This window comes from Citrus sinensis, chromosome 2, assembly GCF_022201045.2.
Source record: "Citrus sinensis cultivar Valencia sweet orange chromosome 2, DVS_A1.0, whole genome shotgun sequence".
Taxonomy (NCBI): Eukaryota; Viridiplantae; Streptophyta; class Magnoliopsida; order Sapindales; family Rutaceae; genus Citrus; species Citrus sinensis.
The window spans coordinates 24,028,304-24,046,535 of NC_068557.1; the positions used below are offsets into that span (position 1 = coordinate 24,028,304).

Here is an 18,232-nt window from a genome sequence, read left to right on the forward strand (position 1 = left end):
CCACTTTGATGAGAAATGATAAGACTCAATAATTAACTAATCACATGTTTCAATAAGATAATGCTAGATCATAGATCTACCATATCAATTAATTTTGGGATTAAAACTTTGTACTTCAACTTTTTATAAGACTAATTCACCCTGTTTTAGGTCCAGGCATCCGAGCTGCTTCATAACATAATTGCGCAGTGGAATAAGTTAATATTCAAATTTTTTATTTATATTTATAATAAGGAAACATGATCAAAGAAAGCACTTCAGCTAGCTAGCTGTATATGTCCTCTTATATTCTTTTAATGATAGAGACGTCAGATACTGAGATTCTGTCTTGAAGGGGAAAAAAAAAACATGAAAAAGACCGTAGGCATCAAACGACTCCATGCATCAAAAAGTGTACACATATATATTCTTCATCTATCTCTAGTTTCATGAGATTTTTCATAAAAGTACTTCTCAGGTTTCTTGCGCATAATAACTAACGGTGAGATGATGATTTCGCAGGAGAAGTATGCAGTGGTGCCGCCATGGGTGATTGCAATGTACAAGACCATGTTCTTTCGCAATTGCATGGTTCATCCAAATACAAAGAAGAACGAGCAAGATCGCTTCTGCATCGACTGTCTTTGTTCTTTTTGCTCTCATTGTATTCCTGCTCACACACGCCACAAGCACGTTAAGGTAATTAAGGTCTCTCTTTTCTTTAAGGTCTTTTTGGCTTTACAGAGAAATCTTTGTAATGCTAATTTTGAATGTTAATATATTTGCTGATTTGTCGTGATTTTTTCGGTACCATAGATTCGTAGGTATGTCTACAATGATGTGATCAATCGGCATGATTTGTGCAAGCTCTTCGACTGTTCTGGCATACAGGTTCGGTTATCGTTTTTACTGATAATTTCACTATCTTTTACAACTTAATTTATTGTCTGTTCATTCTCATTCTATTTTAATTAGTGGTATACAACAATTGACTAACATGAGTTCTTGAACTTTCATTAGTTTCTTTGAAAGTGAGACACTGGCAATATTTGTTTTGTTCATTCTACTTTGATTTTGAAGATATTAGAACCAATTAATGAACCAATTGAAATACTCAAAGTTGATCTATACACAAGGAATTTTTGTTATAGTCCATATATGTGCTCGTCTAAATCATTTCAAATTCTCAATCCCAATATAATTTACTTCTGTTAAAATTAACATCTTTCGGAGGGAAAACTGATCTTCATCCTAATTCAGAACATGTATTATTGATGTTTTCATGTGCTTGAAACTGTGATGGCAATGGAAATTGCAACTCTTTTTTTTTTTTTTTCCTGTCTTTGGTTGTTTCCCAAGAACCCAACCGAAGCATATACAGCTTTACCCCACGCTCCTTTTATGAAGATACTCCACCCAAATTAATACACACCAGTCAAATTATTTATGTCGTACCTACCATCAATGTATATCTACGGTACAATCTTATGAAAATTTAAAAGTTTGATTAATTACATTAATCTTTGAAGTACGTATACAGTTTATCAAACTGCGTATGCCTCATACTAAACAGTTACGGAAATCTTCTTCTTGGAATTCTTTTTCCATGGCCATAAATGATAGGAATTGTTAGGCCAGCGATTTTATTATGCATGTGAACAGTTATAATACACCTAGGTAAAATATTACTCTTGCTGAATTGCTTCTCGGAGATAAATTAATGCTTGATCTATGGGTTTGTTCCGAGCTAACATTATTCCAGTTCTTGTCAATAAATGTATCAAAGTTATTATTTTTTTTTCAGACTTATCATACAAATAAAACCAAAGTATTATTCTTGAAGCAAAGGAATCACCATCAACAGCAGCAGCAGCAGCAGCAACCAATTAATTCTAAGGATTATAGTTGCATCATTTGTGACAGAAACCTGCAAGATAATTCACTATATTGCAGTATTGCATGCAAGGTCAGTATCTTTGCTACGTAACTTTATGTATTCTAGCTATTAACTTAATTATTTGAAGCAGAATAGCTTTTTTATTGTTCTAATGGATAATAAATTTTATAATTAGAAATTGATAAGGTGCAGTTGGTTTCGATCAGTTTTTTTAGCACAAATTAATAAGCATATATAATGTAATTTCTCATTTTTCTCGTTTAATTTGAGTTTCAAAGTATTAGATTAATTCCAATAACATCTTTTTATCATTGTTGTTATGACAGGTTGTAGCAATTTTTGGAGATAGACACACAGAGCAAATGAGCGATAATCATAACAAATATAATAAAGTTATAAACGGTGCTATCAAACGTGAAGACTTGATGGAGCAAAATCGAAAACGTCGACGTAGGAAAGGTCTCCCACTAAGGGCCCCAATATCCTGATATTTTTCACCCTTAATTCTGTGAGGTCAATCTGTATTTTCATTATGTATTTGTAATTATATGTGGATCTGGTATACTGCTTTGTGTTCTTGCATAGATTATGGTTTGTTATTTAGTGGGAACTAGTTTAATTTTGGGTCTTCATTGTACTAGTGTGATAAATAATATTATGTAATTAAATTTCATTTGATTCTTCAAAATCAATAGTTAAAAAATAGAGGGGAAAAAAGATAATAACGCTCAGTAGTGAAAAAAAAAATATTATAACACCCAGTACTGAAAAAAGGATAATAACACTATGTAATTTGACAAAATAATTAAAGGGACTCTTATTTTAAGAAATGGGTACACAGGATTTTTGGATAATTATATCCGAATATAATTGGATCACTATAATCTGAAAGTGAACGCTATACATTTCGGATTATGATTGACATTTTAACATGGAATTTAAATGTCAAGAAGAAACGATATTTTACTCATTCTTCGAAGCTTTAGAATTCTAATTTCAAGTAACACTTATCTCAATTGAATAACGATAACAAAATTTTGATTTTGAATAAATAAATAGTATTTGTCATTTTATCTCATCTCGAATTGAAATTTTGATTTTGAATAAATAAAAAAATAATACTTCTTGTCTTGCACTTGCTCATAAGTAGAGATGGCTAATGGGCTGGGCCGGCACTAAAGTAAGGCTCATGCGTGCTCGTGCTCATATCGTGCCTAATTTTTTTTTTTTTTGCTTAGGCCTGGCTCGGCACATGTGTCATGCACACACATGCCGTGTAGTGGGTCATGCCTAAGAAAAAAAGCCTACTAAGCTTTTTTTTTTTTTTTAAGAGTGCATACTAATCTATTGGCATACTTTTTTCAAGTTTATATATTTTTCTTAGGTTTATACCTTTATTCAAATTTAATAGAATCGAAAATTTAACACTCAAGTCCATATTTAATAATAATAAACTAATAATAGTAAGAAAATATAATATTAATTATTAAGTTTGACCATTAGAATTTTTTAATATTTAATAATAATAAATTTTCTTAAGGGTTAACTTAATTGTTAATTTGGACTTACATAGAGTTATAGATTATAATTCACAATAATATTAATGCATATTTATAAAATCATGATATTTATAATTTTATTCATTAAAATCATGATATCAATTATTTATTTAATAAATTATAAATATAAATCAATTGTAGTATTTTTTTAAACTAAGAATTAAATGAATTAAAAAAATTCAACTTCAAGTTATTTGTAAAATCATAAAGTTTTAAGTTTACTTTCATTAAAAAAATAAAACTTGCTTATTGCAGGCTTTTTCATCGTGCTGTGATTAGTCCATCTCTAATTGTGCTGTGTTTTTAAAACTTGTGTGCCTAAAATTCTAAACCCGGACCAGTCCACGTGCGCGTCGTGCCGCGTGCCCCACCGAAATGTGCTTGTGTCGTGCCGTGCTGTACGGGCACGACATGTGCGTCCAACCCATTGGTCATCTCTACTCATAAGTTTTAAGTCAAAAGTGCACACTAGATTCACCGAAAAAAAAAAAGATCAGATTTTTTATTTGACAGCAGGATAATGGAAATTAAGAATAAATAAAATAAAAAGAAAGAGTGAAATAAATAGGGGTATAAATGAGATGATAGGAAGAAGAAAAAGTGTATATAAGAGAGAAAATTTTTAATATACATTTGTTATTATTATTATTATTATTATTATTATTATTATTATTATTATTATTATTATTTTGTTTTTAGGATGAGGTTATTTGAACCTATCAAATTTTTTTAACACCATCTTTTTAATTAAGAATTTTTTTGTTAAAATAATTTTTAATAAAATGCATGAATGGAGGTTATGATTTACTAAGAGAGGTAAAAAAAAAAAAAGAATCCACAAAAGAGTGAAATTGAGAGTTTAATTTGCAGAATGTGAGAGCACGGAGAGACTATACAATCACGAGTAGTTAGAGAAAGAGATTAGTGATAAGTAATTTTGAGATTTTTAAATTTTAAATTTTAAATAATAAATTTATTTTTTAAATGGATATAAAAATGAATGCACTAGGTTCATATAGCTTTATCCTTTGCTATATTCCTAAATTTTATTCATTTTTATTTTGTCCGACTAAAGTACATTTACTTTCGGAGAGATTGTTTTAACTGTGAAACAAAATTCACTTTGGTGGTATTTGTGAAAAGTTATGAGGAAGTGAGATGGGAAGGAAAAAACAGGGGTAACAGGTAATTTTCCTATAAACTTATTAAAAGTTTTTTTTTTAATACTTCAAACATTGAACCAAAGTACTTTAACGTTTATTTTTTGTAAAAAAAAATTCAAATAGCTTAATGAAACATCAATCATCCAAATTAGAAAAATTATAATATTTCTAAAAATATTTTTAGAATTGCATTAGATAATTAATTAGAAACGTTTTTGAAACATTTATTACATTTATATAACATAAAACCAACAATAATAAGAAAATTTATCAAAACATCATTACACTAAATGATAATACAATTCAATTCAAATTTTATTAAGTCTTAAAATTAATCTATAGTTGAAAATAACATAATGTTAATTAATAATACAATTAACATACAACAAAATATTACGAGATTTAATGTTATTTAATTCAAATTTATTTATTTAAATAATATGTAGTAATATAATTAAAATAAAATTTAGTTATAAAACGTAAATCGTGCTTTTTGCAATCCTTTTCACGTATCATACTATAGTCCATCTTAAATCGCATTGTGCTATAAAGCTTGCATACCTAAAAATTTAGGCCTTACCCGACCAACATATGTGTCGTGTCATACGTCATGCCTTGATGAAGCGTGCTTGTCTTATTTCATACTATACGGATATGTGCCATGGTTGTGCCAAGCCTCATACTGGCAGGCCCATTGGCCATCTCTAATATTGATGGTGATTGCTAGTTAGTTTCTCTAATGTGATCAAATTTTGTATCCAATTACTAGAGTTATGCCTCACGTATATCAACTATTAAAAACAAAGATTAAGAAACAAAAATACAAACAAACTATCATTTTCAAATGGGAGATATTTCTATATCATAATTTGTGTAAATCCACCCGTCTCAAAAAAGTACTTACAAAAAATTCAAATTATTTTTAAAAGCTAAATTAACAAAAGGTTTAAATAATTAATCAATTAAATCTTCTTATTTACATAAGTCTCTTGACTATCGTTGATTATTAATTTTTTTTGGGTGACATTATTTGAACCGATGAAAGTACTCTTCACACCCATTATTTTAATAAAATTATAATACTACAAAACCCTTGGAAAAAATTATTGTTGAGGACAAAATAAAACAATCAATAATAAAATAACAATTCTCTCTTTTTTTAATTCAATAAAATAATACTTCTCTTTGCAAATTGGACCACTAAATTTTACACTCACTTTACATAAGCTCTAATTCATTTTTTTTCTCCATAGGGATCTTGACAAAACTCAATTTTTTCATGAAAAATGAATTTTCAATAATCAGAATCTAAAGAAAGAAAAAAAATACAAAAGTTAATATACATAAAAAAAAATCCAAACAAGTGTAAATTTAAGAAATTAGAAACACTTTAGATAATATATTTTCGTTCTCATCTATGAACCTAAATTAAACGGATGAGAGTTTGCCACCAAAACAATTCCAGGTAGCACTATAACAGTAGAGCGGAGTTGAAAATGAATATTTAATGGTTAGAATAATTTTTAATTTTAATCTTAAATCTTAGACCTTATTTAATATTGAGGTGTTGTATTTTTTAAGATATACCTACTGTGAAAAAAAAGTTGTAACTATAAAATAAAAGTTAATAGTATGTGGTAAAAATAATTTTGACAAAATTAGTAAAAATAGATTTTTTATTATATAAATGTAGAATCAAATCAATTTAGTTTTTAAATTACAGCAATTAGTATTTACTATAAACTTTAGTGCTTCATCTTAAAAGTTATAGCTATCCAATCTTAATCCCAAACAAGACCTTAGTCTACAAGAATTCCTAGAGATTGGTAAAGGAAGAACTTAAATGGTTAAACATGTCGTTGAGATGAATAAAAAGTAAAGAAAAATGATAATGAATGCGGGTGGAGAAAAAATAAATTATAGCGAGCAGAAAAATAAGACGTGAGGAAAAGAGGATATACATTTTAATTGAGGTTATTTTTGGGATTATAGAGGGTGTACATAGTAAAAGTTAAAATCTTAAATTTTAATGATGGGTTTGTTAAGAATGTGGATTTTGAGAGAAAAATTATGGATTCAAATAACTTCATCCTATTATTTTAAAATAGTTTAATTTAATTATTTTACACCCATAAATAAAATAACAAAATTGTCTAAATCATGTGTTCTTGCACAATAATTTTAAATAATTAATGAGGACTCAATTGGTTAATCATTTAAATTTCTTTTTATTTGAAATTATTAAAATAACATGAATTTTTTATAATTATTTTTTTAAAAGTAGGGTGGATTTATACAATTTGAGGGATGAAAGTATTGTCACCCACATTTTTCTTTTCAAATTACTAAAAATTGACAAAACAAACATAAAAGATTGTTTTCCTTACTATATCTCTAGCAACTTTTTAGTTACACACACATACACATACCTACATACATACAAACACACACACAAAACATAGTTTTTTCTCTAATGTGAGTGCCTTTTAAGCTATACAATTTAATATAGTCATCTTTTAATGTTACATTAAAAAATAATTCTATTAAGCTGTACGGCTTAAAAACTATCTGCATTAAAACAAAAATGGAGAGTGCCTACACCTGAGAACAATTTTACATATGTGCCAAAAAATTTCTTGCCACTACCATATCGTATTCATCTCTACTTGGTGACAAATAAAGCATAGGTACCTTGTTTGATTTTTCAAAGATTTCATAAAACTAACTTTCTAGAGACCCCCAATAACCAATTCTCGCATAAATTGCTAAGAATCCAATAAATCCAACATTAATTCCTTCAAACATGTCAATTGGGCAAATGCAGCCATAGTGACTAGGATGGATATCTCGTATCTAAAAACTAGTAATTCGCCATATCAATGATCTCGGGCCCAAATAACTCAATTTTCTCCCACAAACTATTTGTGTCAATGGATTTTAGTTCGATCCAAAACTTGGAATAAAGGAGGTACTCCGAAAAAAGAATCATAAGTGGTTGTTAAAGGAGTTGAAATTACCAAATTTTGAAGAGTTGGCATCAATATACATATACATATACATACACATACATACGTACATACATACATGTGTGTGTGTGTGTGTGTGCGCGCGCGCGCGCAATTAGTCTCATGTGCAGGTGCCCTTATTTTTTTAATGTGAACATATTGTTAAGCCGTGCAGTTTAATAGAGTTATTTTTTAATGCATTATAAAATCATGCAATTTAATAGCATTAAAATCTGACTCGATTAAACTACATGGCTTAAAAATATCTCTGCATAAAAAAATAAAAAAAAGGTGCCCACATTGGAGTAGGCTTGCAAAACCCAGGGTCTTGGCCGGGACTAGCCTGAATGGGTAAAATAGCTATTGAAACCCTGATTCATGCCTCGATTTTTCACATGTGAGTCGAGTAAAGTCCGGCACCTCCCGGGCTTGGGTTTATAAGTTGGGCTTCCCTTGCCCACATATTCAAAGTAAATTGAAAAAAAGAAAATAAAAAGAACCAAACCATAACAGTGCAAATTTTACACAAATAATATTTAAAAATTGTTTCAATCTACTTTCTACTACCTAAATTCATTCAATCTCTATTAAAAATTTAAATTCAACAGCACAATAATCACCAAATAAATCTAAATAGTTGTAACATCTAACATATCATAGTTCATAATCATGATATATACTAATTACAAATATAACATATGAAAATCCCAAAATATTTAACAACTGATAAAATAATTCTTAAAAGAGCTAAAAATTAATTCATCATTTTTTTGAAAAGTTGGAAAAAGTCAATACCTCGTGGTTGTGATAGCGGAGCGATGGTGGCTGAGAAGGTGACAATGGAGCCTGCAGTTGTGATAGTGGCATAATCGGCTGCTGTAAACGTGGTAATAGGTTGAGAAGATGAGTTGTGACAGTGATGAATTGATGATAGAGAATGGAGAGAAGTCGTACGCAAGGCCAACAACTGAAAGTGAGAAAAGATAACGTCGATATGCAAAGGGAGGTTTGTGGAGGCGCGACGTGGTGGCTGTTGGCTTAGAGTGTTGGAGTTGTGGTAGCGGCCGCATATGTGTTGCGTGCTTGTTTCAGTGTGTATTAGAGATTTACAGTTTATTTTGAATTTTTGGTGCCATACCCAAACTCATGCAAACATATTTAGGTTTTCATTTTCAATAACCAAGACTGGATTTATTAGTGCAGATAGTCTAGGTTTTACCCAGACTGCATTGGTTGGATTCAGATCAAACAAATATTATTGCCACCTCTACATTAGAGAATGATTGTGTGTGTGTGTGTGTATGTTGTGTGCGTGTGCATCTTTTATTTAAAGAAAATGATAGTTGCCTTGAGTCAAACCCCGAAAATTAAACAAAACGACGTCATTTGTTTTTTTTTTCTTTTTGCTTCTCCATAAAACGTTGCCGTTTGACCCAAGCAAAAGCAAGATAGAACGTCTTCCTTTTTGTTTCACCAGGGAACAATAGAACCCAAATGCTCTTCCTCTTTGTTACTATCTAACACCCGAACAATAGATCAAGCAACATTTTGTTCATTTTGTTAGCCGAAAATAGTATATTCCCTTTCCCTCCTCGACCGAGGTCCAACCATACGAGAATATATTCCCTTTCCTTATACGACTGAGGTCTAGCCATTTGTGATCCACCATAATCTGTTGCTGAAATTTCTTAAGTCAAATGCTGACTCACAGCCACGGTCACCGTCAATGCTTGCAACCAATCACGTGCATCCCACATTAAACTCACGAAGCGGTACAATTATTACAGCCTGAGGTAATGCTTTGATCTTTAGCTTTTCTAGGTTATGGTAAAATGGGGACAATTTGGCTGATCTAGGTTAGCACAGTTATCGCGTAGAAATATAATTGCTTTGCAAGTGCTGAATTTTGATAGCTATTGTCATTCCCATTTTATTTAATTTTTTGATGAAATAAAATGTTAAGAAAATAAGTGTGTTAAATTGCAATTGATCTTCCTTTTTCCCTTCCGCACTTTATTTGGGTGCTTAATGATGTAAATTTATAGCATATATGCCCAATAATTATAAGATTTTGAAGCTCCTTCGTAGAGAAATTGCTAATGTTGAGGATGAATGATAATGAAAATGAGATTTTGCTCCGGAAAAAACCATGTATAGATTTTTCTGAGAGGAATAATGTATGATGAATGATTCTGTGGAAAAAAAAATGCATGATGAATGATTATGTGGAAACCTTTTTTATGCTTTTTCATTGGAGCTTGAAAATATGTACATTGCAATTTGTGCTGAATTGCTCTGCAAGTGACTGAAGCATTTTGTGGTGAATTGCTCTATAAGTGACTTCTACATTTTGTGCTAAATTGCTCTGCATTTTGTGTTGAATTGCTTGAAATATGTTTCCCGTTTTATTGCCTGCATTTTGTGTTGAATTGCTTGAAATATGTTTCTCGTTTTATTGCATTTCCTATTTTATTGCCTATCAAGTAAATAGCATTATCATAATGAATTTGTTGCATATATCCAATTCAAATGAATACAACCCTGTTCTGGTTTTCTTTTCATGCTTTTCATATGATTTGATTCAAGGATGACTAAACCTTTTTTTCAAGGATCTTGCAATTAAAATTTGAATTGGGTAATTTTTTTGGGATTATTAATTATAATTGTTTATATTTTTGGACAGTTTCTTCCCTTTGGCATTATTAACTGTAATTGTTTCTCTTTTTGGACAGTTTCTTCTCTTTGGCATTGTTAATTATAATTGTTTCCCTTTTTGGGCAGTTTCTTCCCAACGGTCTATTAATCACAAACAATGCCATTCAACACAAGTGAGAATCGAACCTCATTGCAAATGTGTAACGAATGCAGTGATCAGATGGAGTTGTTAACATCACGCACAACAAAATTTCCAAATCGCACATTTTGAATTTGTATAGGATATAAGAACTTTCAATAGACAGAAGATCGTAAACCTAGTAAAGAGAAAATAGACTTGTTAGCGGATGAGGTTAGGAAGTTAGCCTTGGAGATTGAGTATTTGTCCGTTAAATTTCAATTATTGCATAAAGAACTTGAGCATATACAAGAACATGAAGTGTAGAGGCGATTGTTGGACGACAAACTTCGAAAGAGAGAGGACCACAATATGATTTTATTAAAACAACCATGATTGTTGTATTATGTTTTCTATTCAAGTATTGTTTTTAAGTTGTTTCAATTTGTACTATGTGACTGGAAAAGACTTGTAGAATTTGACCACGATATATAATAGCATTTTCATGTTAAATATAAGTTTTCGAGTTGTTTGAATTAATTCACAATATTATGAAATTAGAATTTAACCCAACGAATACTTCTCAAAATTATACTATAGCCCAAATCATTTCAATATTTTTCAAATAGATCCATTTTCATAATTTTGAAAATAGACTTATGAACTTGAAAATTTCAAAAATGTCGAAATACACATACATCAAGTTACATTAGCTTTACAATAATACATAAAACATAAGCTAACTTTGTTGATTCATCAAGCCAATTTCAATGAACTTCGATCATATGTTTGGTTTATTAGTTGAAAACTCCCCTCGACTAGCATCCTCAAAATTTTGTTGCGGAAAATGTTATAAGTTTACATGATGGACTCCACTGTAATTCATTCAAGATTGATAGTAAGGGGAAAAGGCATGATCTAGGGGTGCTTGCTGTGCTAACCATTGTACAAAAAGAAATAAATATAAATTATCATACATATGACAATGAATGGAAATAACAAATAAAAAAAATTACCATAGTCATACTGCTTTCTTATCAAACATATGACAATGAATGAAAATAACAAATAAAAAAAATTACCATAGTCATACTGCTCTCTTATGTTGGGATTGTAGTAGCCACATGAGAAGATAAATCATATATCTCCAAGTCCTAGAAATGCAATTAACACACATTTAAAATATATATTAAATTAATTAAAAATGAATGTATTAAAGTAATTGCCTCTACAGTTATGCTTATCGAAACATTATTCGACTTCTGTTTTGGCCTCTTAAATTGTTTTTGCTTTCTTTAACAAGGTGGACGATCTTTACACTGAGTTACTACTGAATTCTATATGATTTCGGTACAACTTCTTGATCCACCATCAATGGTTGTATCGTCACCCTCACATTAAACATTCAGAGATACATCCTTCATTACTTTCTCAATCCAACCCATAATATTTTTATGACTTTCTTCATTTTTTGAAACTACTTCAGCAACATCATAAAAAGCAGTGCACTCTTCTTTATATCGCTGATGTTTAATACTCGAACTTCGTGCATCATAACTAACTTTGACTTTACTATAAAATCTTTGCACATCTTTCCTCTATCTTTGTAGGATATACTTTTCAAGTAGTAATTGTAGACGGTTACGTGACAACACTGTGATAGCGTGTCTGCAAAGAATGCATTTATATTCAAACATTGAACACACACAACGAATTTCACTCTCGTCTTTTGCAAAAATGACTTTAAAAGTATTTTCTCTACTTTTTTCGTTGTTTTCAATAACTTCATATTCTGATCCCCCACAACTGAAAACCTCACAATATATCTTATTTATCAACTCTTGCTAAAATTCTTGAAACTTGGAAATAGTGTATATTTCTTCAACTTGTTTCTGTATTGCAAAACTAGTAGGACATGACATCTGTTGGCTAAAACACATAGCATCCGCTTTCCATTCTTTCTCAATTTTACTTTCCATTGATTTCTCATATTTCTCCACAAATTGTTTCAAAGTTGTTTTTGAGTTAACATACCCATTAAGAAAGCATTTATACTCTCATTACGCTGAGTGGTTGACATTCCAGCCCAAAAAGTAATTTTCACGAAACATGAAACCTAACGATTTCTTTCCTCATATAAACTATTTAACCACGGATTATTACCAAGATCATATTATTAAAAATAAAAATAATTAATAATAACTAAAATAATAAAGTTAATAAAATTTAATAATAATAATTATTATTATTAATGACATTTAAAATAATAAAATTATTTGTAATTTGAATAAGAGTAATTTAGGAAATATGAAAAAATTAGAAAGATAGAAAAGTAAATTTATATTTTATTCTTATTCTCACATTTTCATTCCCAACCCCCCATGGGAATGTGATTCCCATTCTTTATTCCCAAATTGTGTGGGATCCATACAATTTATTCTCATTCCCAAATTCAATTTTGTCAAGTAAACAGAGCTTTAATTCTCACTCCTCCATTCTCATTCCTTATTTTAAGAAGTAAACACACCATAAATATTTGTAAGTATATCCAATCCATTTTGAGTTCAGATAAATAATTAGACAACTTTATTGTACCTTGAATTTCAATAAATTGTCTTGTAATTGGAAAAAAAAATGTAGTCTTTGTTGTTTACCAAAAAAAATAAATAAGCCTATAATTCTCAAAAATCATAATTTATGTCCTCTCACATTTCCTATTTTTACTTAGTAACATATAAATACAAAGTAATTTGAAAATAAGATAACCCTTTATTTTATTAAAATAAAAGATAAATAAAAAATTTACATTTTAATATAATGTATTTTATATCATTAAGTATTGAATTTTGTATTTTTTTATTATATAATTACTCTACAAATAAATATCTGATTGTAATATATGTAAGTGTTTATAAAAATGTAGCATAAAGCCACAGAGGAATATCATCCCAAGAAAAAATAGCATAAATAAATAAACAACCGACCCATGCAAAACAGTCAAAACTCAAAACAGACCATCACAAAGCGAAAGGCTGTGATTTGCAAGTTCACATGAACCACCATAGACCGCCTAACACGAAATTATTTCCCTCTCTCGTCAGTACTTTTTTATCTTCATCGCCAGTTGCGTTAGTTGTTAACAGAACCCTTACTCACTCTAATTTTTTTCTCAGAAAATGGGCTCTGAAGGATCATCAGTCGTCGGTAAGTCTCCATCTTCGATTATATTCGTATTTCGATTCCAATTGGTTAGAATTTCAATGTTGCCGGAGCTCTGTTTGAGGATTTCCTAAATTTTTTTTAGGTTTTTTTAGCTACGATCTTGTTCATTTATTCTTTTATTTTTGTATATATTGAAATTTTTGTTGGATCCTTAGCTTATGGAGGTCTTTCTGTTTATTGTGTTTTTGTTTGTGAATTTCTTTGGATTAATTATGGCATATTACCTAACAAAATTCGTAATATATACTCTAATTGTAGAATGATTTTGTCATATATTAAAAAAGTTAATGTGCGTTTAATGTGGATAGTGTACATACCTTATACGTTCATGATGAAACTGACCTTGTGGTGATTTCATTTGATGTTACAAACAGGTGCCATAATGTTCTTGGATTTTAAAAAGTTATATATATTATATATAGCTGACTTGACTTGCTGTGACATCTTGCACCTGCATTTATTTGCATGTTATATGTTATATATTTCTATCTAATACTTATAATCCCTCTTAGATTCACATTGTTGAGTCATGGCTATTCCTACATATATTATATATAACATTTTTATAGGAAGCTGATCAAGTGGGCGAGATCACTTTTGAAGAGCGATAGTCCACGTGGAGGACAATGGGAGCCAAAATGCCAAGAGCCTTGTTGCTGTCATTGTCATCCACGAGGGGATTTCACTCTCTATTGGGAAGAAAAAAAAAAAGCTAAATCACCCGCTTGGTGTGGTTGGGTATGGTCTTATAGATTTAGGCCTTGTTTGGTATTAAGGTGCTATGTCTTTTTAAGATACAAGCCTGCAACTGTCAGCTGCTGTGAAAAATAAAAGCCGTAACTATAAAATAAAAGTTGATAGTATGTAGTAAATATTTATTTTAAATAATAATTTTGACAAAAATAGTAAAGATATTATAAGTTTTTCATCATACAAGTAGTGGATCAAGTCAACTTAGCTCTCAAGCCACAGCAGTTAGTGTTTACCAAACACTTTAGTCAAAATCATAACTGCCCAATCTTAACACCAGACAGGGCTGAAGTCTAAATCATCTTAGTGTAGGGAGGTGGAGTTGTGAAAGAATATTCTTCCTATTTCTTACTTGGCTAGTTACTGCTTCTGATGTGGGAGAACACCCTAGGCTAGTTGCCGCTTTCAGTGACAGAAAATCGATGATGTAATATCAATAAGACGTTCAATTTGATTCTTGAACGGCTGGCTCCAGAGATGGCATAGTTTAGGCCCATGCTAAATTTAGTCATGATTGTATAATATAACAATAGGAGGCATCACAAAAAGCTTTGGCACTACAATTTGACTACCTAATGTAGTGCACCTACAAGCTGTTAGTATTATTTGGGCTTTAATCGCGACCTTCGAACTACCAGCGAAAAAGAGTGAATTCATGCTTCTCGTTCCTAGGCATCCATTGCTAGCAGCGCATGGTACATAGGATTCTTAAGAGGTTCAAACATCAAAGCACTATTTCTCTCCTACAAATGGCATCCCTCCCTTACATAGGCACAATACAATGTCTCACTCTCAGAGGTGGTCCTTGAGTTCATTTCCTTTTGGTTTAATATGGTATCAATAGCAATAGCAGTTTTTCCAGTTTCAGTCCCTGATTATAAGTTCACGTTAACCATGGCCTATAGGAAAGAGACCATCTACCGCTTTTAAGCCTGTTTGGGCTTCCTTGATGTAGTAACACTTTTTCAGATTCTTGGTTGATCATGATACTACTGAGACCAGTACAGCGGGCAGCAGCTGTAGTGTAGCTGAGAAAATGCCTTCCAATTTGGAAATGAATGCCAGCAAATAAGATTCATGGGATCTTAGGGCTAGTGCCCACTGACCTATATCAGCATCATTTTTTTACAGCGCAGCTAACTAGAGCCAGCTGCTTTTAAACACATATAGCCATTAGGATAGCACACCTGCTGTTTCTTATCATTTGAAGTTCATGATAACATATTGGAATGCTTAGATAATTGCTAGTTCAGTTAGTATTTAAGCTTTAGACATTTTTCCGTCTCAGGTTCTTAACGTTTTTCATAATTAAGTAATCAAATAAAGTGGCTTAGAAGCAACTTAGTAGATATAATCATGAAGGAAAATTCTCTGTAGTTATATATATGTTATGTTTTGTTGACTGAATTGAAACCTGAGTGTGTTATCAGAGTTGGTAACAACTCCTTGAACCTGCTCTTCCTCTCATACACCTGAATATCTTCTGTGTCTTCAAGAGTAAGTTCTCTTTCTCTTTAGAATATTAATATTGTCTTCACTGAAATTCTCTACTACTACTAATCCATTTTGTCACCGAAATCCACGTTTTCCCTCTGTTCTTCAACAACACCTCTATTTTTTTTGTTCTCTCGGTTCCCACTGCTTCCCTAGGAATATAGCCTCTTAGTCTCCCCTTACTCTAAAGGGAGGGTTACCAAATTGTTGTTGGACCGGTGGATTTGAAACTTTGAACTCTGCCTTTAAATTTTCTCTTTACTTTATTGTAGCCTCCTTGCCACCTTGAACTTTGGCCAAGTCCTGTCTACTCTCACTCTGAAATTTTGGTCTCTGATACAAGTTTCATTGCATGCAATGTTTATTATTAAACAGATGACATTTCTTTTTTAAGAATTGTTATTGAAGATGTGCCAGTGTCCCTAAGCTGCAGAAACAATTTTAGGTTTTTTCTGAATTGTTTTAACACATTGTTTGTCATTGTATCACTGCTTCAACTGAACCACTCTGTGATTTTTATGTAAACTGTGTAGTGTAGTTGACATTTCAGTTCTTTACAATCTTTCTTTGCAAATATATGGTGATTTTTATTTTGGAAGACTTCTCCTTACTAGCAATTGTTGATTTTAAATTCCATGTATTATTAGTTGCAATAGGTGTGACTGAAATTATGGATATCTGCAGTGCCTAGGAATTTCAGATTATTGGAAGAGCTTGAGAGGGGGGAAAAGGGAATTGGTGATGGAACTGTCAGCTATGGAATGGATGATGCTGATGACATATTAATGCAATCATGGACTGGGACAATTATAGGTCCCCCTAATGTATGTTCAATCTTGCTTTGTAGCTACACATCCTAAAGTTGTTTCTTCTGCACTTGGATGTTTTCAGAAACCTTTTTCTTCCCTTATGCATGGCCTGATTTTTTGTTGAGCTTTTGATACTTTGAGCTGTCTTGATCTATAATTGTATAACGCACCTTGTTGACACCTTGTTGACTTTGTGTTTTTTTATAATTTAACATTCTTTTTCTGTTATTAGTATCCCATCTTGATCTTATTTTTGGAGAGGAAAATTTATTCTGTCTATTGATTCTGCATATCAGACTGTTCATGAAGGACGTATCTACCAGTTGAAACTTTTCTGTGGCACGGATTATCCGGACAATCCACCAAGTGTAAGGTTTCAGACCCGGATAAACATGACCTGTGTCAATCAGGAGACAGGAATGGTAAGTGATGTTACTCTTCAAGGCATTGATGTTATATGCTTGCAATATGGTTGAAACTGATAAACTAATGGGTAAATAAATAAAAGGTTGAACCAAGTCTTTTCCCTATGCTTGCCAATTGGCAAAGGGAGTATACAATGGAGGACATATTGACTCAACTGAAGAAAGAAATGATGTCTCCACAAAACTGGAAGCTTGCTCAACCTCCTGAAGGTGTGCCAACTTTGAATTATTGCCTTCTATTTGTTGAACATCTTTATATATCAGCTTTATGCAGTATTTAATTTGTTAATGTGAACTAATTCTCTCAACCCCACCACCCCCATTAAAAAAAGGTAAGTAAGGGAAAACAGGACAGCCTGGTGGGGGCTGAAGAAACAAAGATAATTGATATATACATATCTACATGCACAAAAGAATTAATGTATATCTTCAAGCTTACAAAATTGCATTTGCAGGTAATGAAGATGCAAGGATGGATCACAAGGGGTTGGTGCTGAAGTGTTGTATCCTGTAAGCCAACTGAGATATGTACGAACATGGTAATGTATGTATATAATTATATGAATTAGATTATTCCAACTGCTGCTGGTTTAGTTCCCATGAAATATATATTCATGTCTGAGAAAGTTGTCTTTACTTCCATCAAATGGTGGCTAAATAAAAATGTACCCTCTGTGAATCAACGATGTGCCCAAAATCTTGTGATTTGTTGTGCCTGAATCAATACTTTTGCGTGGAGTAACAAGACTTTTGACTTTTGTCTCCAAAACATTTGAGAATGTAACCAAGCTTGCGTGTCCTGATGGATTTTTATTCTCTTCCTCTTGTTTCTTTGATCTTGCGATTTAAGATGTAATATAGAAAGTTTAAATGATATGATGACAGTCGTGTGCTGTTGGTACTAGTTTGTAACTTGTAAGCAACCAATTAATCTCCCTTCTATTCAATTTTTTGGAATCACAAGCAAGTATGGTTGCCTGGCAATTCAGGGGCTTTAATCTCCCAATTCGGGCAGTCTTCTTTTTTTATAAGTGTGGGATTCAAGCTAAAGATAGAACAATAATGGATGAAGGATAATGGCAGTGAACAATTAATTTGATTTTCAAGTTGTGGATGATTAGTTGAAGGTATCATACTATTACAATATTAGCTTTTA

At 31.4% G+C, this 18,232-nt stretch overlaps 1 protein-coding gene across 1 annotated transcript; it reads left to right on the plus strand.

Moving 5' to 3' along the window:
- Nucleotides 1–13,414: 13,414 nt before the first annotated feature.
- LOC102626070 (ubiquitin-conjugating enzyme E2 variant 1B-like) lies at nucleotides 13,415–17,759 on the plus strand. The gene is made up of 5 exons (XM_006469176.4): nucleotides 13,415–13,580; nucleotides 16,527–16,666; nucleotides 16,948–17,073; nucleotides 17,160–17,286; nucleotides 17,532–17,759. Exons 1-5 carry the CDS (start codon nucleotides 13,553–13,555, stop codon nucleotides 17,588–17,590), a joined length of 480 nt encoding a protein of 159 aa, XP_006469239.1. The 5' UTR covers nucleotides 13,415–13,552; the 3' UTR covers nucleotides 17,591–17,759.
- Nucleotides 17,760–18,232: the final 473 nt, after the last annotated feature.